The 26,505-nt window shown below is 43.5% G+C and overlaps 1 protein-coding gene across 4 annotated transcripts; it reads left to right on the top strand.

The window, feature by feature from the left end:
• The first annotated feature begins 7 nt into the window (after window positions 1-7).
• RNF10 (ring finger protein 10) lies at window positions 8-25,685 on the top strand. Of its 4 annotated transcripts, none has more exons than XM_058158028.1 (17): window positions 8-140; window positions 5,845-6,050; window positions 8,149-8,348; window positions 8,981-9,071; window positions 12,018-12,202; window positions 12,306-12,442; window positions 14,300-14,460; window positions 17,475-17,594; window positions 18,463-18,715; window positions 18,863-18,996; window positions 19,207-19,324; window positions 20,107-20,208; window positions 20,896-21,033; window positions 21,596-21,693; window positions 21,941-22,001; window positions 22,463-22,624; window positions 24,105-25,685. In XM_058158028.1, exons 1-17 carry the CDS (start codon window positions 17-19, stop codon window positions 24,176-24,178), a joined length of 2,364 nt encoding a protein of 787 aa, XP_058014011.1. In that variant the 5' UTR covers window positions 8-16; the 3' UTR covers window positions 24,179-25,685. The 4 variants fall into 4 exon arrangements, with proteins under 4 accessions (XP_058014011.1, XP_058014010.1, XP_058014009.1 ...); XM_058158027.1 differs by having other exon boundaries at window positions 22,439-22,624; XM_058158026.1 differs by having other exon boundaries at window positions 22,430-22,624.
• Window positions 25,686-26,505: the final 820 nt, after the last annotated feature.

Here is a 26,505-nt window from a genome sequence, read left to right as displayed (position 1 = left end):
CCCGCCTGCCAGCGCCATGGACAAGAACAGCCCCTGCGGTGGCCCCGGCCCCGGATCCTCCTCCGCGACGGGAGGCAAAGGGCAGCCGCCCCGCTCTAACTCCGCCGGCCCGGCCGGGGGGGAGTCCAAGCCCAAAGGGGGTAAGGCCAGAGGGACCCCCCGACCCATGCGCCTCGGCAGATTGAAGAGGGGGCGGGCTTCAGCTCCCAGAATTCCTCGGCCGGGTGGGGAAATCTGGACGTTGGAGGAGGTTGAGAAGCTGCGCTAGACTCGCAGGGGTCTCCAAGCGTGGCCGCTTTAAGACTTGTGGACTTCGACTCCCAGAATCCCTCAGCCAGCAAAGCAAAGCAAAGCTGGCTGAGGAATTCTGGGAGTCGAAGTCCACAAGTCTTAAAGCGGCCATGCTTGGAGACCCCTGCGCTAGAGCGAAGTCCAAGCAGCCTCAGCCGCTTCCTGGGTTATTGCAACCTGCAGAGCCGACCCCGGTCGCTGCACGAACGTGGTCGCACGAATTTTGCACACCAACATATACAACCTGCCGATGGGGGTGACCCTTGTTCTTTTAAAGAGAAGGTGAAGCACTTTCAAGCCAGGTTGCTGCCAGCCCCCGGGTTGGATCTTAGCCGTGTTGTTTTTAAAGAGCGCAGCAAGGCGCTGGTTTTTCTGAATCTAGATTTCGGCAGGATTTTTTTTATTATTATTTTATTTTATTTGGGAGGATGGGAGCTTCTTTCCATAGGGGAAAGCCTGCTTAGGAACGACTTTTGTAACCAGCTGTTAGCAAATATATAAAGTGGAGATAACATACAGCATGTTGAAAAGCCTAAGCAAATACGTCCATGGAATTTGTCATTTATTTGTCCGATAAAGTAAGGACTCTGCTGGCTGGATTTCCAGGCTTCATTGTATTTGTTTTTCTTTATTCGGAATGCTTGGGTATTGCAATTAAAAAGCCCAATATTTCATCTAAACATTCACAGCCTATAAATGAGATGAAACTAATGGGACAGACCGTATCAGTAAGTCTTCACTCCAATAACTTTCGGTGGCAGTGTCAATGATGATTAGTGAGGCATCCTTGTCTCCATTATTCTTGATGCAGTTGTTGTTCTGTGACAAACTGCCAATTGCCTTAGATTAAAAGAAACACTCCTTTGCCCTGGAGGCATCATTGTTTTGCAGAGCTAGAAAACCAGAGACACCCATGAGTTGGGCGTGACTCCATGTCTGCCTACACACCTTTGGGAGTGGTATGGAAGTAGTTTGTTAGTATCAGTTGTCAGGGGTTTCAAACTAGAGATCTCATCTGGAATACTATGTTCTATTTATTTCTAGAAATGACATGGTCTAAGGAGAGGTTTGGCATATTCTGGAGGGAATAAAACATTCTGGAATATTTTATTCCCATATCAAAAGATTTTGGTCATCCCTCCTATAAATAGCAAGGATGCTATGTTTGAAACTGAATCTAGACAGCAGCACCCTCATTTTTGTTATAGCAATAGCACTTAAGGCTTATATTCTGCTTCACCGTGCTTTACAGCCCTCTCTAAACGGTTTACAGAGTCAGCATCTTGCCCCCAACCATCTGGGTCCTCATTTTACCCGCCTCAGAAGGATGGAAGGCTGAGTCAACCTTGAGCCTGGGGAGATTCAATCTGCCAAATTGCAGGTAGTCAGCAGAAGTAGCCTGCAGTACTGCACTCTAACCACTGTGCCACCGTGGCTTAAGAGTGGTTGGTCCTGGTTAATTTTTGGAGACCATAGGAAATGTCAGTCAGTGTAATCTAGAGGAGATTCAAAAAAGTTTCTGGAAGGAAGCAGTGGAAGCCAACATCTTCATGAAGTCATCAGTTTAACTAAATTCAGGGGTACCCCTTTATTAAACAAATCTCATAGTTAATGTAGAGCTCATTCCTTAACTCCTGCTTTCTTTGTGGGCAGGAATATTTTGCCCTGGATTCAGTGGTAAAAGAAATTTTGTGAGCCCTTGAGAAATGTCCAGTATTGTGACCACAGATCATGTAATCTGAGTCTCATCCATGTCATTTTAATAGATAGAGATTCTGGCTAAAAAACAAACAACACACAGAATTTGGCTGTGTCATGGCTTTTGTAACTCACTGAGCCAACATTTCAGTGACCTCACTGGAAAAAGTGTGTGAAGTTTTAGATGTGGCAATAGTGGTGCCTCTTTCAGCACCAGTGACTTGAACCAAATGCTTTCCTTTATGTACCTGCTGATCATTGGGCAGCCTGTCCCATATTCACCTGGCATTTGCCTGTGCAGCAGAGAATCCATTGTTCCATCAATGGTCGAGCTATGTAGATCAGGGGTGCTGGCCTGCAGGGTGCTTAGATCTGGCCCACAGGGCCGCTCTGGAAACAGAGAAGGACCACCCCACGGTGCATCTGCCAGTGAAAACTGAGCTTTTCTTGCTGGTAGAACACACAGGCCACCAGAGGCGCCCCCAACACGAATGTTGTTGAGTGGGCCACGCCCACCCTGGCCACCTCACCCCCCCCAAGTCAAACATAACCCTGATATGGCCCTCAATAAAATAGAGTGTGACGCCCCTGATCTAGCTCCAAATATTTCTGCTGACAAGCTTCACGTCTGAAATGTGATGGAACGCTGTTTTGTGTTCTCCAAGCCTAAGGTTACTCATTATTATCCGAAAGAACCATATTAATCTCATTTGTCCTTCGAACATTGTTCCAGTTGCCTTCTATATCATCCAGGTGGTCTTAGGCAAAACTGAGATGGGCAGTCTAAAGGTGCTTCTTCCAAGAAGCAACTGAATTTCCTTGTTTTTTTTTCCCCTTTGAAAAAGTTACTTCTCATCCAAGAAGCTACTTCAGTTCTGATGGATAGCAGAGTGTATTTTGTAAAGTGTGGTAATTTCTTAGTATTCTCCTGTACATCTTGCTTTTAATTCAGTATTTTCCTTATGGTAGACACGTTGACATCAGGCAACACAAAAATACCTGCAGTTTCTTTGCCATTATTCTTTGAAACTGCTTCATCATATTTGGTGATTTGTTACTGGACAAGTAATCTTGCATTTTCATTTGTATCCTGTCTGCTTGAGATGGAGGTCAAAAGTCTTTGACAATGATTATATGAGTTCTTCTAGCCTCTTGAAGTCTTTTTTTCTGAGTCAGTCAGATAGTTCTTTTGACTGGAGTGGTATTCATTTCCACAGAGCAGATTCATGAAGGCAGACTCAAGTGCTGGTAACCAGTTATGGTTGGGTTTGGTTTTTTAAATGAAGAATGCCACTTAAACTCACACCCCAGTATCATCGCATTGATTTAAACATCTGACTCAACTGCCTGGTGTAAGAAAGCCTCCAGTGATGGAGCCCCCACCATTTCTGACGGCAACTTATGTCCCACTGGTTAATTGTCCTCACTGTTAGGAAATTTCTCCTAAGTTGCTTCTCTCCTTGATTACTTTCCAACCATTGATTCTTGTCTCCCTTCTGGTGCTTTGGAAAATAATTTGACACACACACACACAGGCTTCTTTGTGGCAGCCCCTCAAATATTGGAACACTGCTATCATGTCATCCCTATTCCTTCTTTTCACTAGATTAGACAAACCCAATTCCTGTGACCATTCTTCAAATGCTTTTGCTTCCAGCCCCTTAATCATCTTTGTTGCTCTTTTTTGCACTCTTTCCAGAGTCTCTACATTTTTAATATAATATGGTGACCAAAACTGGATGCTGTATTCTAAGTGTGGTCTTACTAAGGCTTTATAAAGCGGTACTAATAGTTCTGGTAATTTTGATTCTATCCCTCTATTATCTTTATTATCCCTTTATTATCTTTCCACTTATGACTGTATGACTGTAACTTTTTGTTGCTATCATTAAGGGTTAAATTGCAACCTATGACCATCATTTGTGTTATAAATGTTATACCATTGATGTATTTTTTTCTTTTTTCTTTTACGTACACTGAGAGCATATGCACCAAAACAAATTCCTTGTATGTCCAATCACACTTGGCCAATAAATTCTATTCTATTCTATTCTATTCTATTCTATTCTATTCTATTCTATTCTATTCTATTCTATTCTATTCTAGTAATGCAGTCTAGGACTGTGTTGGCTTTTTTGGTTGCTGCCACACACTGCTGGCTCATTTTTAAGTGATTGTCTACTTGGACTCCAAGATCCCTTTCACAGTTATTGAGGCAGGTTTCACCTAATCTGTACCTGGTCATTTGATTTTTCTTGCTTAAGTGCAAAACCTTACTTTTCTCTCCATTAAACTTCATTTTGTTAGATAGGGCCCAGTGTTCAACTCTTTAGAAATCCTCCTGGATCTTCAGTCTATCTTCTGCAGTGTTGGGTATTGCTGCAAATTAACTACTAATTGGGCAGCTAGGACTAAATGGACTGTAATTCATCCTGATCCAAATGCCTGGGAAAACTTCTAAAAGCCTGCAGGATTGGGGTCAATTGTATCTGGACAAAAGATCACTCGGAAAGGAAAAGGCTACCGCCAAGAAGATATCAAAGAATATACTGTTTTATGTAGCAGCTTCCGTTTTTTGTATGCCTGTAAGTCACTGTTTGACTCATGACCTCCCGGTTTCTTGCTTTTTGCTTTACCCACTGCACCAGACTGGCTTATAGAATATCTTTACTAACAGCTCCTAGATGATGTTCCAGGTCACAACAAAGCAGAATGGTTCTGTAGAGTCCACAAGCTTTCCATCACTACAGAAAGCGACATTCATTTTGACCAACTATTTTCCACTAATTTTTTGTTGTAGCAACTGGAGGCTCTCTGTAGATAAAAGGTTCACGTTTAGAAAGTGCTGCTTTTAGCTTACTTCAGCCGTGTGTGCAGACATTGATTAAGTCCTAATCTGAACGGGGCAATGGTGCAAATAGCTGAGTGTGCTGACACTACCATCACATTCTATAAAGCTTGGGGTAGCAATCCTGCAGCTACAGAATTGCCTAGCAGTTACCAAATGATTCAAGGACAATTATTAAAATTATATATGACAAATATTTTAGAAAAGAGGCCTTTCTATAGAAGAGTAAAGTTACAAAAATTCAGTATAGTACAGTGTTTCCTAAGTTCTGATAATTTCCAGTCCATCATTAGCTGTTTTAAAGGGAGAAAGAAGCTCCTTGGATGTTCTTAAAGTTTATAAGTAGGAAAGGACAAATGCCTGCTCTCTTTTGTGATAGTATCTGTCATTTGTATATATAACTTTTTCACACATGTAGGAAATCTGTTTCCAACTGAGGGAATTTATATTACAAAGTTTTAAATTTTATATCTTAGGGAATTTAAGGTTGGTAATACAGGTACTCAACTTACATACTCAACTTACAACAGTTCATTTAGTGACTGTTAAAAGTTACAGCATAACTGAAAAAAGCAACATGACCGTTTTTCACACTTATGACCACTGCAGCATCCCCAGGATCATGTGATCAAAATTTGGGTGTTTGGCAATTAGTTCATATTTATGACAGTTGCAGTGTTCCAGGATCTTGGGATCCCCATTTGCAACCTTCTAACTAGCAAAGTCCATGGGGAAGTTAAGTTCACTTAATGACCATGTTACTATCTTAAGCACTTTAGCATCTGTGGCAAGAAAGTTCACAAAATGAGGCAAAATTTACTTAACTGTTTCACTTAGCAACATAACTTTTGGGCTCAATTGAAAGTGCTATGCGCTAGGTTTCTAGATAGGCTTTTGCTTATGTTACCAGTCTGGCTGTCACTTTGGCCTGATATAAGTTACCTGCTCTGCTGGGAATTGCTTTTGACGGAATGCTGAACATTATTTTCCTTTATTGTTTATTTTAGAAGGGAAAAATGCAAGTGGATCCAGACAGCGTTATAATCGTAAGAGAGAAACTTCATATCCCAAAAATGAGACTTTCCCCAGCCAGTCCCGTCGCTCCTTTTCACAGAAAAGCAAAGCTTTTAACAAGATGCCCCCTCAGAGGGGGGAGCAGAACAGCGGCAGCAAATCTTTTAGCCTTTCTTCTAATGGCGGAAGACGAGATGAGGTGAGATCTGGGGCATTTATATGCTTTAGTTTAGTTTAGCTAGAAAACTGGGACATTTATATGCTTTAGTTAAGGAAATGTTTTGACTTTTCTGACACAATAGAAACTTCTATTTTTCTTCTCTCATTAAAAATGTGAAATGCAGATGAAAAATAATCTAATTGAACTGAATAAGTGTTTTTCCTGTGAGACCGGTCTATCAGGGCAACCTGGTCTACCCAATTATGGAACGGAGTAGACTGCTTCCGCTTTTGCCTTTCAGCCCCAATCCAGGAGCCTTCGCAGGCAGTCGCTTTTGCAACAAACTATTTATATTTACTGTCAAAAGAAGTGAAGAGAGACTAGTATAGATCTATTTCAAGCTTTTTAGCGCTCATTAGCTAGCCACACCCTTCTGGGATTCGAACCTGGGCTACTTGCATATTAGGTAGATGTATTAACCTCTAAGCCACAGACTCTCCTTGTTTTGTCTGCTATCCCAGGGGAGAGATTCAGTGTTTTTTAACAGGGCAACCTGGTCCACCCAGATATGGGACTGAGCAGACGGCTTCTGCTTTTGCCTTTCAGCCCCAATCCGGGAGCCTTCGCAGGCAGTCGCTTCCACAATGACTTTTTGTCACGGAAGCAACTGTATCAAACAACAAATAGTTTGTTGCGGAAGTGACTGCCTGCAAGGCTCCTGGATTGGGGCTGAAAGAAAAAAGTGGAAGCAGTATGCTCCATCCCATAATTTGGTAGACTAGGTTGCCCTGATAGACCTGTCTCACCAGAAAAACACTTAATCTCCCCCCTGGTACAGCTAAGAAAGCAAGGGGGGGAGCCCATGTCCTAGAGCAGTGGTTCCCAACCTTTTCTTGTTTGAGGCACAACCTTTTCTTGTTTGAGGCACCCTTGGAAAGCCTTTCAAAAGTTCCCGGCACCCTTATAAGGAAATAGATATTTAAAATCTCCGTAGCTCAAAAGTTCCCGGCACCCTCAAAAGATCTCACGGCACCCCTTAGTGCCGCGGCACACTGGTTGGGAACCACTGTCCTAGAGGTTAATACATCTGCCTAATATACAAGTGGCCCGGGTTCAAATCCCAGAAGAGTATGGCTAGCTGATGAGAGCTAAACAGTTTGAAACAGCTATCCTAGTCTCCCTTTATTTCTTTGTCGGTAAAATTTAAACACAATTGAACTGAATATTCTTACCTTCATGCTTGTGGGAAAAAAATCAAACAATAATGCCCTATCGTGAAAAAATAATGGCCAAATTACTTCTGCAAAAATGCGAAGAGTTTACTATGGATTCTTTGCTTCCAAATGTGTACAGAAAGGAATGTTGGCATTAGCATGTACATTTTTTTCTTAGTTCTGTCAAATGTGGCAATTAAACATGGCAGGCCTGGGCATTTGCGGGACACATCTGGCCTTTCGGCTGTCCCTATCCAGCCTATGGAATTCAAGAAAGATAAATGTTCAACATTTCCCAGGTATATAAACTATAGATGTTTAAGACTTTACCTTATGTCTAGGTGAGTTCATATTCAAGGATGATGGAGGCTCATTACCAAAAAATGCATCTGATTGAAGTGTTACCTCAAATGTTTAATTGTTGAAAGAATCAAAACTGGAGTGTTGACTGTTGATGTTGCTTCCATTTGTATATTTTAAAAAATTACAGTAAATGGCAAATCCTTCGTAACCTATCCTTTAAGGGATGTGCAAGCAGTTTTCCAGATCATGACCTTTGAAAGCAAAATATATTTAAAAGATTTTTGATAATATCTCATATTATCATATTTTGATAATATGAAAATAATGTCAGAGGAAAGTCCAGTGTCCTTCTGCCTGTGAATCGTACACTATCTGATGCAAAGGGCGACAGAAAAATAAGCTCTTGGCTTATAAGGAGAATAAAGCTTTCTTTGGCTTGAACTCTGTTCCTACATGGGAAAGTTATGTGATATTTTTGGCAAAAACAAAGCTGTAGTTTGCTTTTCCCCTCCTCCAAGAGATTGTTCCAAAGTTCTGGGCTAATGTTCATCTTCCTGGTAAAAATAATGGTCTTTGTTTTTTATTGCAACTCCTGAAAACTAAATTGTCTGTTTTCTCAGGTAGCAGAAACTCAGCGGGCAGAGTTCAGCCCTGCCCAATTCTCTGGCCCCAAGAAGATTAATCTGAACCATTTGCTGAATTTTACATTTGAACCTCGTGGCCACACAAGCCATTTTGATGGGAGCAGCCATGGCACTTGGGGGAAAAGAAACAGATGGGAAAACAAACCTTTCAACAAGGAGCTTTTCCTTCAGGCTAAGTGAGTGTGAGCTCTGTCCTGATCATAAATATCTAAGGGAGAATTCAATCAGGTTCCTGTGCTGTTCCTACCTGTTGCTTTCAGCTGCTGTTTTGTAATTTTTTTTCTCCATGTAAACATTTCCTTTGGGTTTATATTTTTCATTTGAAGCTGTTTTGGTAATGTGACTCTTATTGCCCTGTTGTATTTGAAATGCATTTAAATTGCTGCTTTCGTTTGAATTCATTCAGAACAAAAGAAAAGTATTAGTGATGTGAATTTGAAACCAGTTTTGTCCATTACAACATAGCTTTATGAAATTGTTAATGCCAAGGTCTAACTTGCATTATTTTATTTGTAGAAATAAATAGTGAACGCAGTTCTGATTAATTGAGAGCATTCCTTGTTAGGTTAAAAAGCAGATACTTTCCAATTTTCTCTCCTTGATATATTAGGTTTCTGAGAGCACTGTATGTCCTTGGGTTGCAGTTAGACTAATGGAAAAGATAATTGTGTTGTTTTAAGATTGTTGTAGATAATTTTCAGCAGTTACTTAACCTGAATATCTGTCGTCCTGGATCATTTCTATACAATCAGTTTCAGGTGGTTATTATTATGAGTTTTTAATTTTAAATCCCTCATATTCTTTGCAGCTGCCAGTTTGTGGTGCGTGATGATCAGGACTATACGGTTCACTTCACTGATCCAGATACGTTGGTCAACTGGGATTTTGTGCAACAAGTGGTTAGTATTCCCCCCCCCCCTCTCTCAAACCACAAGTACTGTGGTCAGCCTAGGAATTGGGTATGGTGAGATTCAGGATAGAAAAGGAAGTCCTCTACACAGCCCATATGGTAACTTGTGAATTCAGAACTACAGTTCCCCAAAGGAAGCCAGAGAGGAAATTAGCCACCTCGTTTTTCTAGCTGGTAACGATGCCATATTAAAACATCCTATATACATGTGTGAGTGTGTATATATATATAGATACACACATATATCTCAAAGGCTTGCCCAATGTCAAACTGACAAACTTTATTTCCAGCTTTAAAGGAGTCAAATTGCATTCTGACCCTTTCGTTAGTTGAACATTTATGTTATTGATACAGGCGCCTGCTAAACATGATTTCTGCCCTGGACTCACAAGCCAACTTCCATCTTTCTGCATGTTGATAATGCAGTCATGGGTGTCCCAGAGAACACTGACAAAGACTACATGCAATAGGGTCAGGCTGTCAAGACAAAAGGCTGGAAATCAGCCATTCCAAACTCCAGGTGACTCACAAAGCATCACAATATAAGTGGACAATTGGTGGTAACCAAATTAAGCAGGTCAAACCTTTTAAATACCTAGGCCAGTAGTGTGAAACTCAAGGCTGGTGGGCTAATTCTGGCCCTCAGGGCGCTTAGATCTGGCCTGCAGGGCTGCCCTGGAAATAACAAAGGATTGGCCTGCGGTGCCTCTGCCAGCAAAAATGGAGCTCCCTCCCGGAAGCCACACCACAGGTGCCCCTGACACTGCAGCCCCTGATCGTTGGCAAAAATGGGCCATGCCTACCCTGGCCACCCCCATCCACCCCCCTCAGGTCAAACACAACCCTGATGTGGCCCTCAGTGAAATTGAGTTTGACACCCCTGACCTAGGCATTTAATTCTAGCTTTTTATCATTTGCAAACAGAAAAATTAGGACATCTCAGTTGGAGAACAAAAGACCATTGCAGCTATAATCAAACTTTCCAGCTGTAACGGTAGTAATTCTGTCCTGGAAGCAGTTAAGCATTTTAAAGCCAGTGGTAAGCTTTCTGTGCCTATAAGGACACCTCTACAGTAGAATCAATTCAGTCAGCCGTTTCTGAGGTCTGTAGTGTTTCCTAACCTATCTGGGTGGCTTGTGCCTACCAAATACCGTATTTTTCGGAGTATAAGATGCACCTTAGTTTTTGGGGAGGAAAATAAGAAAAAAGCTGATTGGCGGGTGGATTGGCCTCCTGGAATACCACCAATCAGCTGTTCCCAGAGGTGAATTTTAGCAACAGCTTCCTTGGTTGTGAGCTCTGTGCCTTGCTTTTTTTTCTGCCTCTGAAAGCCTCTGAAACAGGCTTCAGAAAAGAAGGCTTTTTTTGAAGCTCTGTTTGGAGGCTTTTTTCCTGAAGCTTCTTTCAGAGGCTTTTATTCTGAAGGACTATCTGTACTCTGTTCAATCTCCTTTCTTTGGTATTGGTATATAGCAGAGGTTCCCAATCTTTTTCGCCCGCGGCTCCCCCGGAAATCCGACCTGCAACTGCGCATGCGCACCAGACGCGCCCGCGGCTCCCCGGAAATCCGACCTGCAACTGCGCATGCGCACCAGACGCCCCAGAAATGGCGCATCAGCGCCGGACCCAGTGGGCGCAGATATTCCGCGGCGCCCCCATGACGATAGCGCGGCTCCCTGGGGAGCCGCGGCTCACAGTTTGGGAATCACTGGGTATATAGATTAACCTCTTCCGATATATTGGTTATTGTGTCATTCTCCAGATTTGTTAGCATAGTTTGGCTAGAGCCTTTACTGATTCTTCTTTTGCTGCTTGCCATATTATTATAGATAAAAACCTTTCAGAGGCTTTTTTTCTGAAGCTTCTTTCAGAGGCTTTTTTCAGCCTCTGAAATCTCCGTTTGCCGTTCGAAGTATAAGACGCACCCAGATTTTCACTCTCTTTTTTGGGGGAAAAAGGTGCGTCTTATACTCCGAAAAATCTGGTAAATCTCTGCCAACTAAATATTGATTGAAATGGCAGTTGAGGACAAAGCCCAGCGGACCCTGGCTGACCTGTTCAGTTTCTCTTGGAAGAATGAATTGTTATGAGTTTGGCTCCATGCAGACTCTCAATCCACACTTATTCATCCCGAGTTTAGAAAAAGTTGTGATTGAAGTTAAACGGGAGTAATTGAATTATTTATGAAATGATAGGGCTAAAATATAATTTCACTGCTGGGGGCCCTTATCACTCAAATTTGCAGACCACATCAATCTAAGGGGAATTGCCAACGCTTTGAAAGATTAGACTCAATATTCAAAAGTATCTTGACAGACTTGAGCATTGAGTCCTATCCAACAAGATACAGTTCAGTGGTGAGAAAAGTTTAAGTCCTGCACTTAGGCAGGAAAAACCAAATGCACAGGTATAAGAACAGGCAGCCCCTGACTGAACAGTAGTAACTGTGAGAGAGATATGGGTGTCCTAGTGGACCACCAGCCATGTGCTGCTGCAGCTGCCAAAAAAGCCAATGCAGTCCTGGGCTGCATTAACAGAGGGACAGTGTCAAGCTCATAAGAAATGATAGTGCCATTCTGTACTGCACTAGGTGAGGCCACACTTGGAATACTACATCCAATTCTGGTCATCACAATACATAAAAGATGCTGAGACCCTAGAAAGAGTGCAGAAAAGAGTAGCAAAGGTGATTAGTGCACTGGAAGCTAAACCATATGATGACTAGTTAAGGCAGGGATGTCAAATTCAATTTCATTGAGAGAAGCATGTTTTTAAAATAACTATAAATCAGGCGGCCACCTGCTTTATTGTGTTCCTGGCTGGGCTTTGGAATAGTCAGCTCCCCACATCGTGTTTTAATATATTCTGCTCTTTAAAGAAGAACACCTTTTGAGAGTTCAGTTTTACCAATGGGATTCTGTTGCACATTTCCAGCGGATTTACAGCCATGAAGTGCCCTCCTGCCCAATCTGCTTATACCCACCCACTGCTGCCAAGATCACTCACTGCGGGCACATCTTCTGCTGGGCCTGCATTCTGCACTATCTCTCCCTGAGTGAGAAGACCTGGAGTAAGTGCCCCATCTGCTACGGCTCTATTCACAAGAAGGACCTCAAAAGGTACAGAGAGTCCCTGAGGGAGGTGCCCTTTTCCTCCTGTACCAAGTCAGTTGTCATTGACCACTTGTCCTGTTTGTTTTGTTTTGTTTTGTTTTGTTTGCAGTGTTGTGGCTCTAGAAACGCGTCAGTATGCAATTGGTGATACAATTACAATGCAGCTCATGCAGCGGAAGAAAGGAGCCTTGATGGCACTGCCAAAGGCAGCACTCGCCCATGTGGAGCAACCGATTCACCTGGGGGGTAAGAGTATAACTTGCCTCCAGAAGTTGTGGTTGTTCCATCACTGGAAGGTTTTAAGAAAAAACTGGACAGCCACTTGTCTGGAATGGTATAGGGTCTCCTGCTGGAGCATTCTGATTGAATGATATAGGGCAGGGGTGTCAAACTGGATTTCTTTGGGGACCAGTTCAGCATTGTAGTTCTCCTCCATGGGCTGACGGGGGGCTGCGGCAGCAGTGGGGGGGGGACAGATGCCTCCTGCAGCACCCTGCCAGACAAAACGAGTGGGGGGGGCGACACGTGGCCCGCTTTAGCCTCCAGAGGGACCGTGGGCCGGTCCTTTGATATTTCCAGGCCGACCCTGTGGGCTGGATTTAAGCGCCCTGCGGGCCAGATCCAGCCCACGGGCCTTGAGTTTGACACCCCTGGTATAGGGTCTCATGCTTGAGCAAGGGGACTAGAGGACCTCCAAGGTCTCTTCCAGCTCTATTCTGATTAGGAGGCTAAAACATAGGAACAATGGTTACAGGAATTGAGTGTAGTCAATTCCCACACTCAAGTCTAATGACAAGAAGGACTAGGGGTGACATGATAGCAGTATTCCAATATTTGAGGAGCTCCTACAAAGATGTGGGGGTCAAACTATTTTCCAAAGCACCAAAAGCTAAGGCAAGAAAAAAATGGTTGGAAACTAATCAAGGAGAGAAACAATCTAGAACTAAGGAGAAATTTCCTAACGGTCAGTGCTGGAGGCTTTCAAAAAGAGACTAGACAACCATTTGGGCCGCGGTGTGGCTCAGGCTGTAAGATAGCCTGTTATTAAACAGCTGCCTGCAATTACTGCAGGCTCGAGTCCCACCAGGCCCAAGGTTGACTCAGCCTTCCATCCTTTATAAGGTAGGTAAAATGAAGACCCAGATTGTTGGGGGGGCAATAAGTTGACTTTGTATATAAATATACAAATAGGATGAGACTATTGCTTTACACAATGTAAGCCGCCCTGAGTCTTCGGAGAAGGGCGGGATATAAATGTAAATTAAAAATTTTTTTTTGTCTAAAATGGTATTTTGACCTTCTGCTCAAGAAGGGGGTTGGACCTCTGAGGTCCCTTCCAACTCTATTATTCTATTCTGTGTTCTGTTCTATGTTGAGGATTGAAGTGTCTTGTGAATTGAGATTGCTTTGAGTTCTGCAAACCCGAGCTGTGTGCAGAATGAAGCCCAATTGCTTCCAGAGTTACTGTATCTCCTGTGAATCTTATTGAAAGGGACAGTTCTATTTCCATTAAGAACTGTTGCTCTACATTAGGTCAGCTTGTACATTACTGAAAATCAATCGCTGCTCTCTAAAGGCATCACATGGTCTCTCATTAGATAGCCTGAAGCAACTAGAAGTTATTTCTAATCATGCAGATTCTCTTCTTTATTTATTTATTCATTTTTTGCATTTATATCCCGCCCTTCTCCGAAGGGCGGCTTACACTATGTCAAGCAATAGTCTTCATCCATTTGTATATTATATACAAAGTCAACTTATTGCCCCCAACAATCTGGGTCCTCATTTTACCTACCTTATAAAGGATGGAAGGCTGAGTCAACCTTGGGCCTGGTGGGACTTGAACCTGCAATAATTGCAAGCAGCTGCTGTTAATAACAGACTGCATTAGTCTGTTGAGCCACCAGAGGCCCCTTATAAACCTTATATACTATAAACCTTAATTATATTATAAACCTTAATTATTTTGTCTTTGAAGACAAAGTGTTAATGAAACTCCTTAAAGAAACTGATTTAAGAGTGCATTATGGGGTGTTGATGTCCAATAGATCCAAATGAGATGAGGTAATGTTTGTTGCAATGTACAACTGTTTCTTCATCCAGATAAGCCACACAGCCAGTATTCAAAGCTGCTTCTGGCCTCTGAGGCTCAGGTCCTCCAGCAAGTAATCCTGGAGGAAAAGATGGCCCTTCTGCATCAGTACGAGGAGGAAAAACATACACCTGAAGCATGTTTCATTGAAGCAGCCCTGCAGGAACTGAAGGTGGAGAACCCTTTAAACTTTGGAGATCATGTGTGGCGAGGGATGGAAATCAGGGTGATGTACTGGCTTGGAACACTTTCTTGTACAGATCCCTTGTTGTTGTTTTTGTTTTGTTTTGTTTTTTTGGAGTAGCCTGTATATTTCCAGTTTACACCCTGTGTTTTATTTTACAAGGATTGGAATGACCTGAGATAAACCCACCTTTGGTTCCTTGCTTGGTCATGATATTTACTGGGTTACTCCAATCTGCCCTACAATATGATGGTTCTAAAAATAAAAATTAGAAATGACCCTATATGATTTTTAATTATTAGAAAGAAGGAACAAATAAAGATGAATAAAAACACCATCACTGATAGTGTGTACCAATAGTCCTCGTCTTATAACAGTTCATTTAGTGAATGTTCAAAGTTACAACGGCATGGAAAAAAGTGACTTATGACCATTTTTCACAGTTACGACCTTTCCAGCATCCCCATGGTCATGTGATCAAAATTTCAGATGCTTGGCAACTGACTCGTATTCATGACCGTTGCTGTGTCCCAAGGTCACAGGATAAACTTTTGCAACCTTCTGACAAGCAAAGCCAATGGGGAAGCCAGAGCCACTCAACATCCAGACTGATACTAACTTATCAAGTGCAGTGATTCCCTTAACAACCGAGGCAAGAAAAGCTGTAAAATGGGGCAAAACTCACTTAACTGTCTCACTTAGCAACATACATTTTGGGCTCAATTGTGGTCATAAGTCAAGGACTATCTGTATTATCACCCACCCACCGAAGCTGCTTGTGGATGAAGCGTTCCTGAAGGCCTTTGCAGAGCTTTCAAAGAGGCCCATGAGGGACTTTAGTTACAGTTAACTTATTAGGAAACAGCTGCCAGGAGTGAGTCTGCCAAGAAATTCCTCTCTGGCAACTTTCACCTTCAGTGGGTAGAGGACCAGCTAAGTGAAATAGAAAAGTTAATCCAGAAAGTGGAAGGAGCAGCAACGTTAAGAGAAGTGCCATGAAATCCTGGATTTATTTGATGGAGAATAGGAATCCAGATTTGAGTTAACATATAAAGCAAAGCTAAGTTGGATTCCTTCATAAAAGCTAATGAGTAAAACTACTGAAAACAAAAAGAAGTTCATGAAAAAAAAACACGGAAAGGAGAGTTATGAGTCATTTCTGGAAAGAAAAAAAGGAAGATGGCAGGAGCAACTGTTTTAGGTTATTTATTTAGCATATAGTATGTCATACTGTTGTAGGTGCGCAAAAGTTACTGAAACTCAAAAAGCTGGAAGATCACTAGGGAAGAGCAAACAAGTTTTGATATCAGGAAAGCTGAACTAAGAATGAACCAAAAAGAGGTTATGCAGTTCATAGAATAACTCTGAAGAACTACTAAAAAATGAAAACCAAGTTTGATAGAGTCACGTTCAGGAAATACCAGTGTGCTCAAACTTCTAAGGTTAGATCAGTTGTGCCTTAGGGAACAGAAGGTAGGTATTGATGGTGTCTCCACATTTCAATTTATCATCTCTGAGAAGTCTCAGAAAATGGAAGACTGGAGGAGGACAAAAAATGTCTCTAACCAAATAGCTAATCACTGCAAGTTAGAAATCCTTGTAATAGTTCATGTTTGTTTATTCAAACTACATGACAGGATAGGGGTCCATAGAATAGAAAGCATTCTGTAAAATATAAAGATTTTAGCGTGTTGGCAAGAATAAATTATTAATACTTTACTGATAGTCCCAAAGGTGCTTTTCAGGAGGCAACTGGACTTTCTTGTTTTTTCTTTGAAGACGTTTCGCTTCTCATCCAAGAAGCTTCTTCAGCTCTGACTGGATGGTGTGGAATGGAAGGATTTATACCTGGATGACTGAGAATCTCCATAGACTTTTAACTGTGCACTTTGTGATGAACACCCTTCAAATGGTGCAGGAATATGAATGGATTTCCAGAAAAAATTGCAGACTACAGGAACCATTTGCGCTTCAGTTTGAGATGCAGACAACACAGACCCACAGAAGACACCCTGTGCCTGTCTTCAACAGGAAAGGGACTCAGGGCAGAAAACATCCTGCTGTTGTGTCTCGTCTGATCTCACCACCACAGCCGGGGTCTGCTTATCTGCTTCCGAACGCTAAAGAATGTCCTAGCATGCCTCCCGGCCCCAGCCCTGGCTCCATGCCCAGACAGGCTGAAGAAAAGCAAGTATCTCCAGCCCCCAGCTCTGGCTCCATGCCCAGGCAAACGGAGCAACTAGACCCCTCCCCCTCCTCCACAGCATGTGAGCCGGAGGAAGGTCTATTACCAACAGCTGCCGATTGGAGTGACCCTCGCTTCAGAAGGATTGATAGGCAGCGTCGTCAGAAGGAAGGGAGGGGCAGGCGTGGATAAGTGCTGAGTCATGGAGCCACACCCCATGGCCTATATAAAGGATCTGCTTTCTGGCAGTCTCTGAGTCAGGCAAAGTCTAAACATATCTTGCTGAAGTCACTTTCTGGTCTCCTGCCTGCCCTGAAGACTTTGCTAGGACTTTGACAGAGCTGCAGAGGCAAGCCTGATTCGGATTTCCCTGACCCGGCCGTCAGCGGAGGAGTGGGACACGACACCTGCAGCAAAGAAGGTTCCACACCCATTTGCACTACTACGGTGACCCTGAGGACAGACAAACCTCCAAGTGGCCTCAACGACCCACTAAGAAGAATGCAAATGACCAGCTGTCTGCAAGGAGTATAAATCCTTCCATTCCCCACCATCCAGTCAGAGCTGAAGAAGCTTCTTGGATGAGAAGCGAAACATCTTCAAAGAAAAAACCAGAAAGTCCAGTTGCCTCTTGAAAAAGCACCTTTGGAACAGCCATGACCTGGATAAATGAGAATCAGAAGGTTACCAGAAGATTTTTACTCTTCTAAGAATTTGCACATTGCATGACCACATTCCTCACTCAGTAATAGAAAAAATAGACAGATTAGGTTTACATTATATGGTTCTAAAGTCACATAACTGGTTTTCCTTCTAGGATCGTGAAGGCCACTTGATGTCTGACGGTGATGTTCCTGATGTCACTGCAGCTGTGGAAAAATTAGTCATGACAGAAGCTCCTGAGAAAGAAACTGTGGCAGTATCACAGGAGGAAAAGGTGAGTACTTGCGTGGTCTTAAATCGCACTTCATTCGCCTTCAGAAGGAGGCTGGGGAACAGGAAGAGGGCTTCCTAGAATGAATTGGGACCAGACCAGCTTTCTCTGGCCTTGCACGTGAGGGTAACAACCCTTGGAGTTGCTTCCACCCACTTCTGGATGCTGCATTTTGAAAGATTACTGAGAATCGGCACGGAAGTATTCATAGTGAAGAAATTCACACCTAGAGCAGGTCAAGAAAAGAGCAACCGAGACACAATGAGCCTGGCCAATGGAGGGAAATTCTGGCAGCTGCAGTTCTGTGTTGAGATGGGAGCCAAGTTCGTGATCACCAAATTAGATCCTTTCCTGTAAATAATCTGTTTCTTCCGTTTCGTGGCCAGATATTGGAGAGTTCCTTGCTCATAAGGAAGTGGGTTTTTAAAACATGGGTGGATGATCCTTTCTGCCTGAAGGTCTCCTGCTATTTTGATTAGCACTGAGCAACCCCTGAGCAGCAAGGGGATGCCCCAGGAAGCATCTTCGGTATCTTCTTCTCGGCTTCTTTGTGGGTGGCCTGAGTGCTGTGGCGGTGAGAGCAGTGTGAGAGTGCCAGGAAGTGAGACACCCAGGCCCTTTGTCCGCCCACAGATTCCCTGAGAACACTTTGTCTCCCGAGGCTGCCCATCTTGCAAGCAGTTTCTACCTAGTTTTAAAATAAAGGCAAATTTGGCTGTTGTTCTGGAGTGTGATTCTCCAGTTTTCTCTTCCCGGCCATTGTTTCCCTTCCTTCTCTTTGTGCTGGCCTCTCTTGAGCCTACAGAGGGAAAGAAAGAAGAAATTAAGTGGAAAAAGGCCAGTGGGTGATAACTGCTTTTTATTGCTACAGTGCATTCTGGAATATCTTTCTGCTTTCAATGATGAATTGCTGGGATCTCCTCCTGTGGATCCTGCGAGTGGAGATCCCCCTGCTTTGGAAAGGGCAGAGGCAGCAGCGGATAATGGCGTGGAGAGGAACATGGATCCGGCAAGCACAAGTGAAGGAGGGAAAGCCAATTTGAATGCATCTGCCTCAGGAAAACTCAAGGCTCCATTTGCCAGCAGACACACACAGAGTTCTCCTTCCTATTACTTCTACCAAGGTCAGCAAAGAAAATTGTGGTCCCAGTTATGGTCATAAGTCAAGAATTACCTACTATCGATCTGCTTAATGCTATCTCACCCTGAGGGGCTATTTTAAGTTCCTAACTTTACATAACTGTCCTGCAACTTCTTGTCTGATGCTGCAGCTGAAGACGGGCAGTGTCTGTATCTGCACCCAGTGAACGTCCGTTGCCTCGTGCATGAATATGGGAGCCTTGAGAAGAGTCCAGAGAGGATCACGGCTACTGTGGTGGAGATATCTGGCCACTCCATGACAGAGGTAAGGAGGAGATGGCCGTACATGGCCTCTTGGGTGAGCATTAAAGCTCGTTTGCTAGGAGATGGTTCAATCCAGTCCTTGCTCAAACTCTTTTTGGAAATCTCTTAGGGTCGCCTGTTTTGTCGGCTGACAAAATAGGAAGTGGGGGAGTTGGGGAGAGAAGAGTTTGGGGTACATTTCTCTTCCCTGAACCACAACTCCCGCCTGCAGGATGTGCGTCAGCGTCATCGTTACCTCTGCCATTTGCCCCTCACCTGTGAGTTCAGTATCTGCGAATTAGCTTTGAAGCCACCTGTCATTTCAAAGGAAACACTGCAGATGTTTTCAGGTGAGGTCAGAAAAATGAATCTATGGGAGTTCTGCTTTCTGTTATAAAAAAGGATTTCAAGAAAAAGTTAATCCTCTATTTAGCAGGTGGCAGTGCCCGACAAATATTGCCGGAACTCACCGTTGAGCCACGTTTAGTTTTTAGTTGGAAGACCACTAAGAATGCTGTAGCTGGAGGCTGTTCTGGGGCAGGAGAGAAAAGGCCCAGGTGCTTTCCTCTTGTTCCCTAAGAAAGCTTGATGGACATGGCCATGAAATCCTCAGGGACGGGGTCAGCAACTTTAGTCAACAGCTTTACTTTCAAGTTCCAACTTACATTACCTACAAGAAAGACCCCCTAAAAAACAGCTTAGACAAAGTATCCTCTCATTTTTAAATTAAACTAGTGAAGAAAAACAATTGTTCTGTTTAGAAAAATCTAGTCATTGAGATTTATTTATTTTATTTATAATCCAATTTCTATACCGCCCTTCTCCCGAAGGACTCAGGGCAGTTTACAGCCATATTAAAAACACAAAAATACACATAATATAAATAACAAATTAAAAACATTTAAAACGAATATATTAATTGGCCAAATTTGGGTTGAAAAAAGGAAAGGCAGTTAATGGAAGTGTTGAATTTGGAAATGAGAGATTGGATCCAGGGTAGTTTGGTGAAAGCTGAAGTCCAAGTATTAGGCTGGGCTTCTGAGGGATGGGGGAGAGGAACTGCCACCCAGTTCCCCGAAAGGCTGGCACAGCAGACAATAGCCCATCTCACCCAGGCTCTCTTTCAACTTAGATGACATTGAGAAGCGAAAGCGGCTCAGACAGAAGAAAGCACGTGATGAACGGCGCCGGGAACGCAGAATTGAGATGGAGGAAAACAAGAAGCAGGGCAAATGTGAGTGGCACTCCTGGGCACAGCTCATCTGTGTGTCATTTATCACCCAGTATGCAGGAGTCAGTTTGGCATAGTGGTGAAGGCATCCAGCTACGTCCTGTTCTAATCCTGCCTTGGGCACAAGCAAAGCGTCTAGCACATTCTCTCCACCCTAGGAAAGCGGCAATGGCAAGCCACTTCTGAAAAATCTTGCCAAGGAAAATGCAGGGACTTGTCCAGGCAGCCTCCGAGAATAGAATAGAATAGAATTTTATTGGCCAAGTGTGATTGGACACACAAGGAATTTGTTTTGGTGCATATGCTCTCAGTGTACATAAAAGAAAAGATACGTTCATCAAGGTACAACATTTACAACACAATTGATGGTCAATATATCAATATCAATCAATATAAATCATAATCAGACACAGTTGAATGGAAGGGGAAAAGGCACAAGTCTAGGCCTAGTTTGGCCTAGAGTGGAAGCAAAGCCCGTATTAAGGGATCATTGACGCCATACTCTGGCAAAATTTGCTTGCCAAATGCAGAAATGGAACACACCTGTTTCAAGCAGTGAAGCCGCAGTGCTGTTGAAGTCATTGCTCCTGGGAAGAAAAGGAAAGGGCCTAGCTTCAGTTGACCAGTGTACCTGAATAGAAAACTATTTAGAGTTTGTTATGGAAGTGGAACTTCTGCTTTTACGTCTAGATCCAGAGGTCCGGATTGCGTTAGAGAACCTGCAGCAGTTTCCGGCCTTCAGCGCTTGCTCAGGAGAACCTGTTGGCCCTGAGAACCAGAGCCACCTGCTACCACCTTGTGTTGGAGGAAGTCCCACTTCTCAGTCAGGTAAGCAGCCAAAGCAATTTCAGCCATCGACAGCATCTTCTAAAGGGGCATTTATTGACCTTGGCAACTTTAAGGATGGGCAGACTTCAACTTCCAGAATTCCCCAGCCAACAATGCTGGGAGTTGAACTCTTAAACTTTGCCATGGCTCTGTAAAGGCTTATGTAATTCTGTTTCCTCCACCAGTCGGTGGTGACACTTAACATTTGCATAATAACCAAGGGGACCCTAATGCAGCTGCAGGCCTGCCAGATGCTTTCAAAGGCAAAGCAGCAGAAATTTGCAAGCTGGAGCTCTAAGAGGACTGGAAATCAATTACAGCAAGGGTCTCCAATCTGGGCAACTTTAAGCCTGGCGAAGTTGAAGTCCGCCAGGCTTAAAGTTGCCAAGGTTGGAGACCCCTGAATAATGGGATGTAATGAAAAACCAGGAAGGTTAACGTAGTAATAAAAGTTGGAATTTGGGGGGCATAGTAGCAAAAGTGTGTAATTTATATTCCCTGCCTCTTTCGTAACAAATCTTCATTCTTCTATTTATCATTTTGTCCTTTTTGTTTCTTCCAGAGTCCTTGCTGACTCCCCTGTCATCTTCCAGCCTTGGCAGTCCCCCATTCCTTATTGGAAGTCTGGAGGAGGACTCTGCCTTCCCCTCATTTGCCCAGGTGTGTGTGGCTGCTTGCAAGACCTTATCTTCTCATTTTATGGAGAGCAGAAGTTGAGGCTGAACTCGGCCTACATGACTGAGTAACTCTTGAATTGTAGAAATTGTGGTTCCCTTTCTTATTTATCTCAAGCAGCTTTATTTGTAATCACTTGGTAATCAGATGATCCAGCTTGATTCCCAAATCAGTAAAAATCAGCATGTGAGGTGAATACTTGGGTTTCTGAGTCCATCTTCTGTCTTTTCAGATGCTGAGGGCTGGGAAAGCCAAACCAGAAGTATGGAATAGTTCTCAGCCAAAAAAGAAAGGTAAACAGGATTATTCTATTGGGCTAGGCCTTTCTGTGAGTCCTTGGTGCTTTCTCTGAGGTTGTTGGCTGGTTTGCCTGCAGGCATTTCATCACCTAACTAGCTGAGGGAGCTGCTGTTTACATTCAGCAGTTTTCTAAAGTAGTACTTTCTAAATAATTGTGCAGCAACGGTCTCGGTTGATAATCCAACCTTTCTTGTGCATCACATTTGAAATAGCCAACAATAGTGGTGAAATGCAAAAAAAAAAAAAAAAGAGCCTCTGTCATTAAGATTAAAAGTAAAATGAATCAAGGCAAGCTATAAAACACTACTGAAATATTCAAAAGAGTTGTACATTTTATTAACATCTGAGCAACCTGGAAGGCCAAAGAGCTCGGTCTTTTCCTGACCTCTGTGGTCATGATTCACTGGTGAGACCTGTTTGGCCTTTCCAGGAATCTCAAAGCAGCATTTTTCAGAAGAGACCCCCACTGTGGCACCTCCGGCTCCAGGAGACAGCGATGCGGAGAGCGACAACTCGGACCGTGTGCCCGTGCCCAGTTTCCAGAACTCATTCAGCAAAGCTATCGAGGCAGCCTTCCTCAAACTGGACAAACCGTCCACTTCTGACCACCTCTTAGGTAAGTCAGAGAAAAGGGCATTTGCCCTTAATTCTGGGCAGCTGGTCCCTCTGTCCCTCTCGTCATCCCAGGACCCTTGTCCCACCGTGGTCATGCCTGTCTTGAGTTTCTCCAGCTGGATACATGTAGTCCTCGACTTACGACCACAACTGAGTCCAGAATGTCTGTTGCTGAGTGAGACATTTGTTAAGTGAATTTTGTTCCATTTTACGACTTTTCTTGCCACAATTGTTAAGTGAATCACTGCAGTTGTTAAGTGAATCTGGCTTTCCCATTAACTTTGCTTGTCAGAAGGTCGCAAAACGGGATCACTGCAACCGTCATAAATATGAATCAGTTGCCAAATGTCTGAATTTTGATCACATGACCCTAGGGATGCTGAAATGGTCGTGTGAAAAATAGTCATGTCATTTTTTGAGTGCTGTTGTAACTTTGAACGATCACTAAATGAACTGTTGTAAGTCGAGGATTGCCTGTACAGTGTACAAGTCACAGACTTTTTAGGTTGGTGTGACAAGGCCCCCTTGCTCTAGTCTCGTTGAGATCATAAGTTGTACGTTGCCTTGGGCTGCATAAGAAGTTTAATAAATAATAAAATAATTGTGCCAGGAAATAATATTTAGCCAAATCTACATGTCTGCTGACGAGCAGATCCTAGACCAGGAGTGTCAAACTCGATTTCATTTAGGGCCACATCAGGGTTGGGGAGAGCTGGGTTAGGCATGGCCAGCTCAATGTCACTCATGTCGGGGACACCTGTGGTGACCAAGGGCTAAGGCAGGACTTCTTGAGACCCTCCCTCACTCTCATTATAATCCTTCCTTCCTTCCTTCCTTTTTTTCTTTTTCCTTCCCACTTCATTCTCCTTTCTCCTTTCCCTCTTTCCTTGTTTTTCCTTCCTTGCTCTGCTCTCTTCCCATCTTTTCTTCTTCTTTGTCTTTCCCTTTCTCCTTTCCTGCCTCTTCTTGCATGCTCAAATACAAAAAGAGAAACATTTCTCCTTTTGTTTTTAGTTTTGATACTCTTCTGCCAGCCAAAATGTTTTGGCTGCCAGAGTGTTGCAGGAGGCCGTCCAGGCAGAAAATGGAGCACATTGGGGCTGCGTGCAGCTCCCTCGTGCCCCGTTTTGGCTAGCAGAGGCACCGCAGGCTGGTCCTTTGCCGGCCTCACGGGACAGATCTAAGAACCCTGCGGGCCAGATTCGGCCCCTGGGCCTTGAGTTTGACAGCCCTGTCCTAGAGGTACTTATCGCAGGCCGGCTGTACATTTTAGCAAAATAGAATTGAGACCTTTATGTTAGCTGCAATAGGCAGCCATCACAGAACTTGTTTGCCTAGGAATGTTGGCTGGGGGCAGGAGGGGAACCGGTCAGAAGAGCAGCCAGGCTTGAGGGGAGATCCCTCCTCAGTCGGGGCTACCATCTCTTGGCCAATAGTTTAGCAGGCCTCGAAAGGCCCTGATGGGTGTTTTTCTTTTGCAGAGGAGAAACGAGGCAAGAAAAAGAAGCAGAAGCAGAAGCTGCTCTTCAGTACATCAGTGGTTCACACCAAGTGATTTCCTCAAGGGCCAGATGGCGGCTCCTCCTCCTCCTTTCGATTTGCTGGGTTTGCTTTTGTGTTTTTGCTGCTATAAATTATTTTAGTTCGAACACAATCTGTTTCCGGGAAGCGGGGAGGGCTAGGGATGATTAAAAATGGGCATATGTTGTTTGTTTGCTTGCTGATACCAAACCGAAGTATTGCAACACACATACACACCCTTGGCCAAAAGGATGTGTGTTTCACCCGGTTGACTCTCGTTTACCTGGCTTGCCATTGGGCTGTAGAAGAACAACATCTGGGTGGAGGGTGCACAGCTGCTTTTGCCATTTGGGGGACAGGTTGAAGGCGATCAGCATGGGGCTGCAGTGAGCTAAGCGCAACCAGGGGGCTGTTGCTCACCCTTTGGACATAGAGGGAAGAGACCAGCCGTTAAGAGACACTTACCGATGGCTGTGCCCACTTAATTGGTGCTTGGATGAGCAGTAAGTCGTGGTGCATGTAACTCAGTCCCTCCCTCCTGGTGCTTTCTGCGACACCCAGTGTTTGCAGAGTTTCTGTTGGAATAAACCTATCATGGTCAGTCCGTGTGCAGTGGCTGCTTTTGGGGTGAAGGGAGGAATGGGGAGCAGCATTTCCCTTTGCACAGAAGGGGCAGCCCAGAGGAGCCTGGCATTCATTGGGTGCCCAGATTCCCATTGGGTAGGAGGATGTGTGTTCTTTTCCCACTTTCGTTTCTTATGTTTAAGAAAAACTCTCATTCTGCTTTTTGGCTTGATCTGAAATTAATTAGTACTAAAGTGTCATTTCCATTGACTACAATGAAGTTTGGTGTAATATACCAGCAAAGGTAAATAGTTGCAATAAACCATATGCACAACAACTGGTATTTCCGCAGGGTTTTTTCCTCCCCCCAATTCTATTTTTGATGGAGTCACTCTCCTTTGGAATCAGCTTGCTTCATTATGAACAGGCCATTTACCCGTATCAAAAACATGTAGCTGATCTTCCAGAACAGGAAGCTGTGGCTTTGTTACTCCGTTGCAAACCAAACCAGAAATAACACCTCACGCAGTCACTTAAAATTAACAAACCAATGATCTGTACGATCGCTTCATTTTAGGAGATGCATGAAATAGCCTTTCTTAAGTCATCCCTGAAAGACTGTATACGTTCCTCCCTGAGGAGAATATTCCCTCAGCGTGCGGTGGTCTTGTAGAAACTCCTTGACTTGACCACAATTTCAGTCACTAAGCAGTATGTTGTTAAGTGAATAATCAGGTGACTGGATCCAATTTTATAGGCAATTTTACCCTGGTTATTAAGCTAAAACCCAACTCCCCTCAATGTGTATCTTGCTCCCTTCCTTCCTATCTTTGTCAATTTTTAAATCAGTTTTAATGTTAATATTGTTTTAATGTTTTATCTTGTTTTTATTGATTGTAAAATCTTGTCTAGAGTCACCTCTGGACGAGATGAGCAGCTTAGAAGTTTAATAAATAATGACCGCAATTATTAAGCAAGTCACATCGTTAAGTGAATCATGCATTTAAGTAAATCTGGCTTCCCCAACTAATTTTGCTCGTCAGAAGCCGACTGGGAAGCTCTCAGGTCATGATCATATGACTGCAAGACTCTGCAATCATTGTGAGTTGGCTGTCAAGCACCCAGATTGTGACCATGACTATGGGGTCATATGGTTGTAACTTTAAGGACGGATCATAAGTCACTTTTTCTAGGACATCATAAGTATGAACCATTATCAAACAGGAGACCGTAGACCAGGGGTGTCCAAACTTGGTCCCTTTAAGACTTGTGGACTTCAACTCCCAGAGTTCCTCAGCCAGCTTTGCTGGCTGAGGGACTCTGGGAGTTGAAGTCCACAAGTCTTAAAGGGACCAAGTTTGGACACCCCTGCCGTAGACCATTTCAGACAAGTGACTGTCCAGTCTCTTCTTAAAAACCTCCAATGATGAAGCATCCTCAACTTCTGACGGCAAGCTGTTCCACTGGTTAATTGTCCACAATATTTTTCTATAACACGCCATGCCCAAAACAAGCTACATTGATTTACAAAAACTGTAATAGTTGCTTTTCAGTACTAAGTGAATCTGTAGCAACTCAAAGGACATTGCAGTGGAGTTGATAACTATCAAAAATTCTACAGGTCTTCAGTTCAGCCTTTATAGCTGAGCTGACCAGGCCTGCATGGAATTGTATTACATGATGTGGTAGCAGTATGTCTCACTTCCGTATCATAGAACCCTGGAATTGGAGGGATGTTGGAGTCACTCCCTTGCTCAGGACAGGGATCCAAATTATAACAGCCTCCCTTGAACACAC

Source organism: Ahaetulla prasina, chromosome 15 (assembly GCF_028640845.1).
Source record: "Ahaetulla prasina isolate Xishuangbanna chromosome 15, ASM2864084v1, whole genome shotgun sequence".
Taxonomy (NCBI): Eukaryota; Metazoa; Chordata; class Lepidosauria; order Squamata; family Colubridae; genus Ahaetulla; species Ahaetulla prasina.
This window is presented reverse-complemented; position numbering and strand designations above follow the sequence as displayed.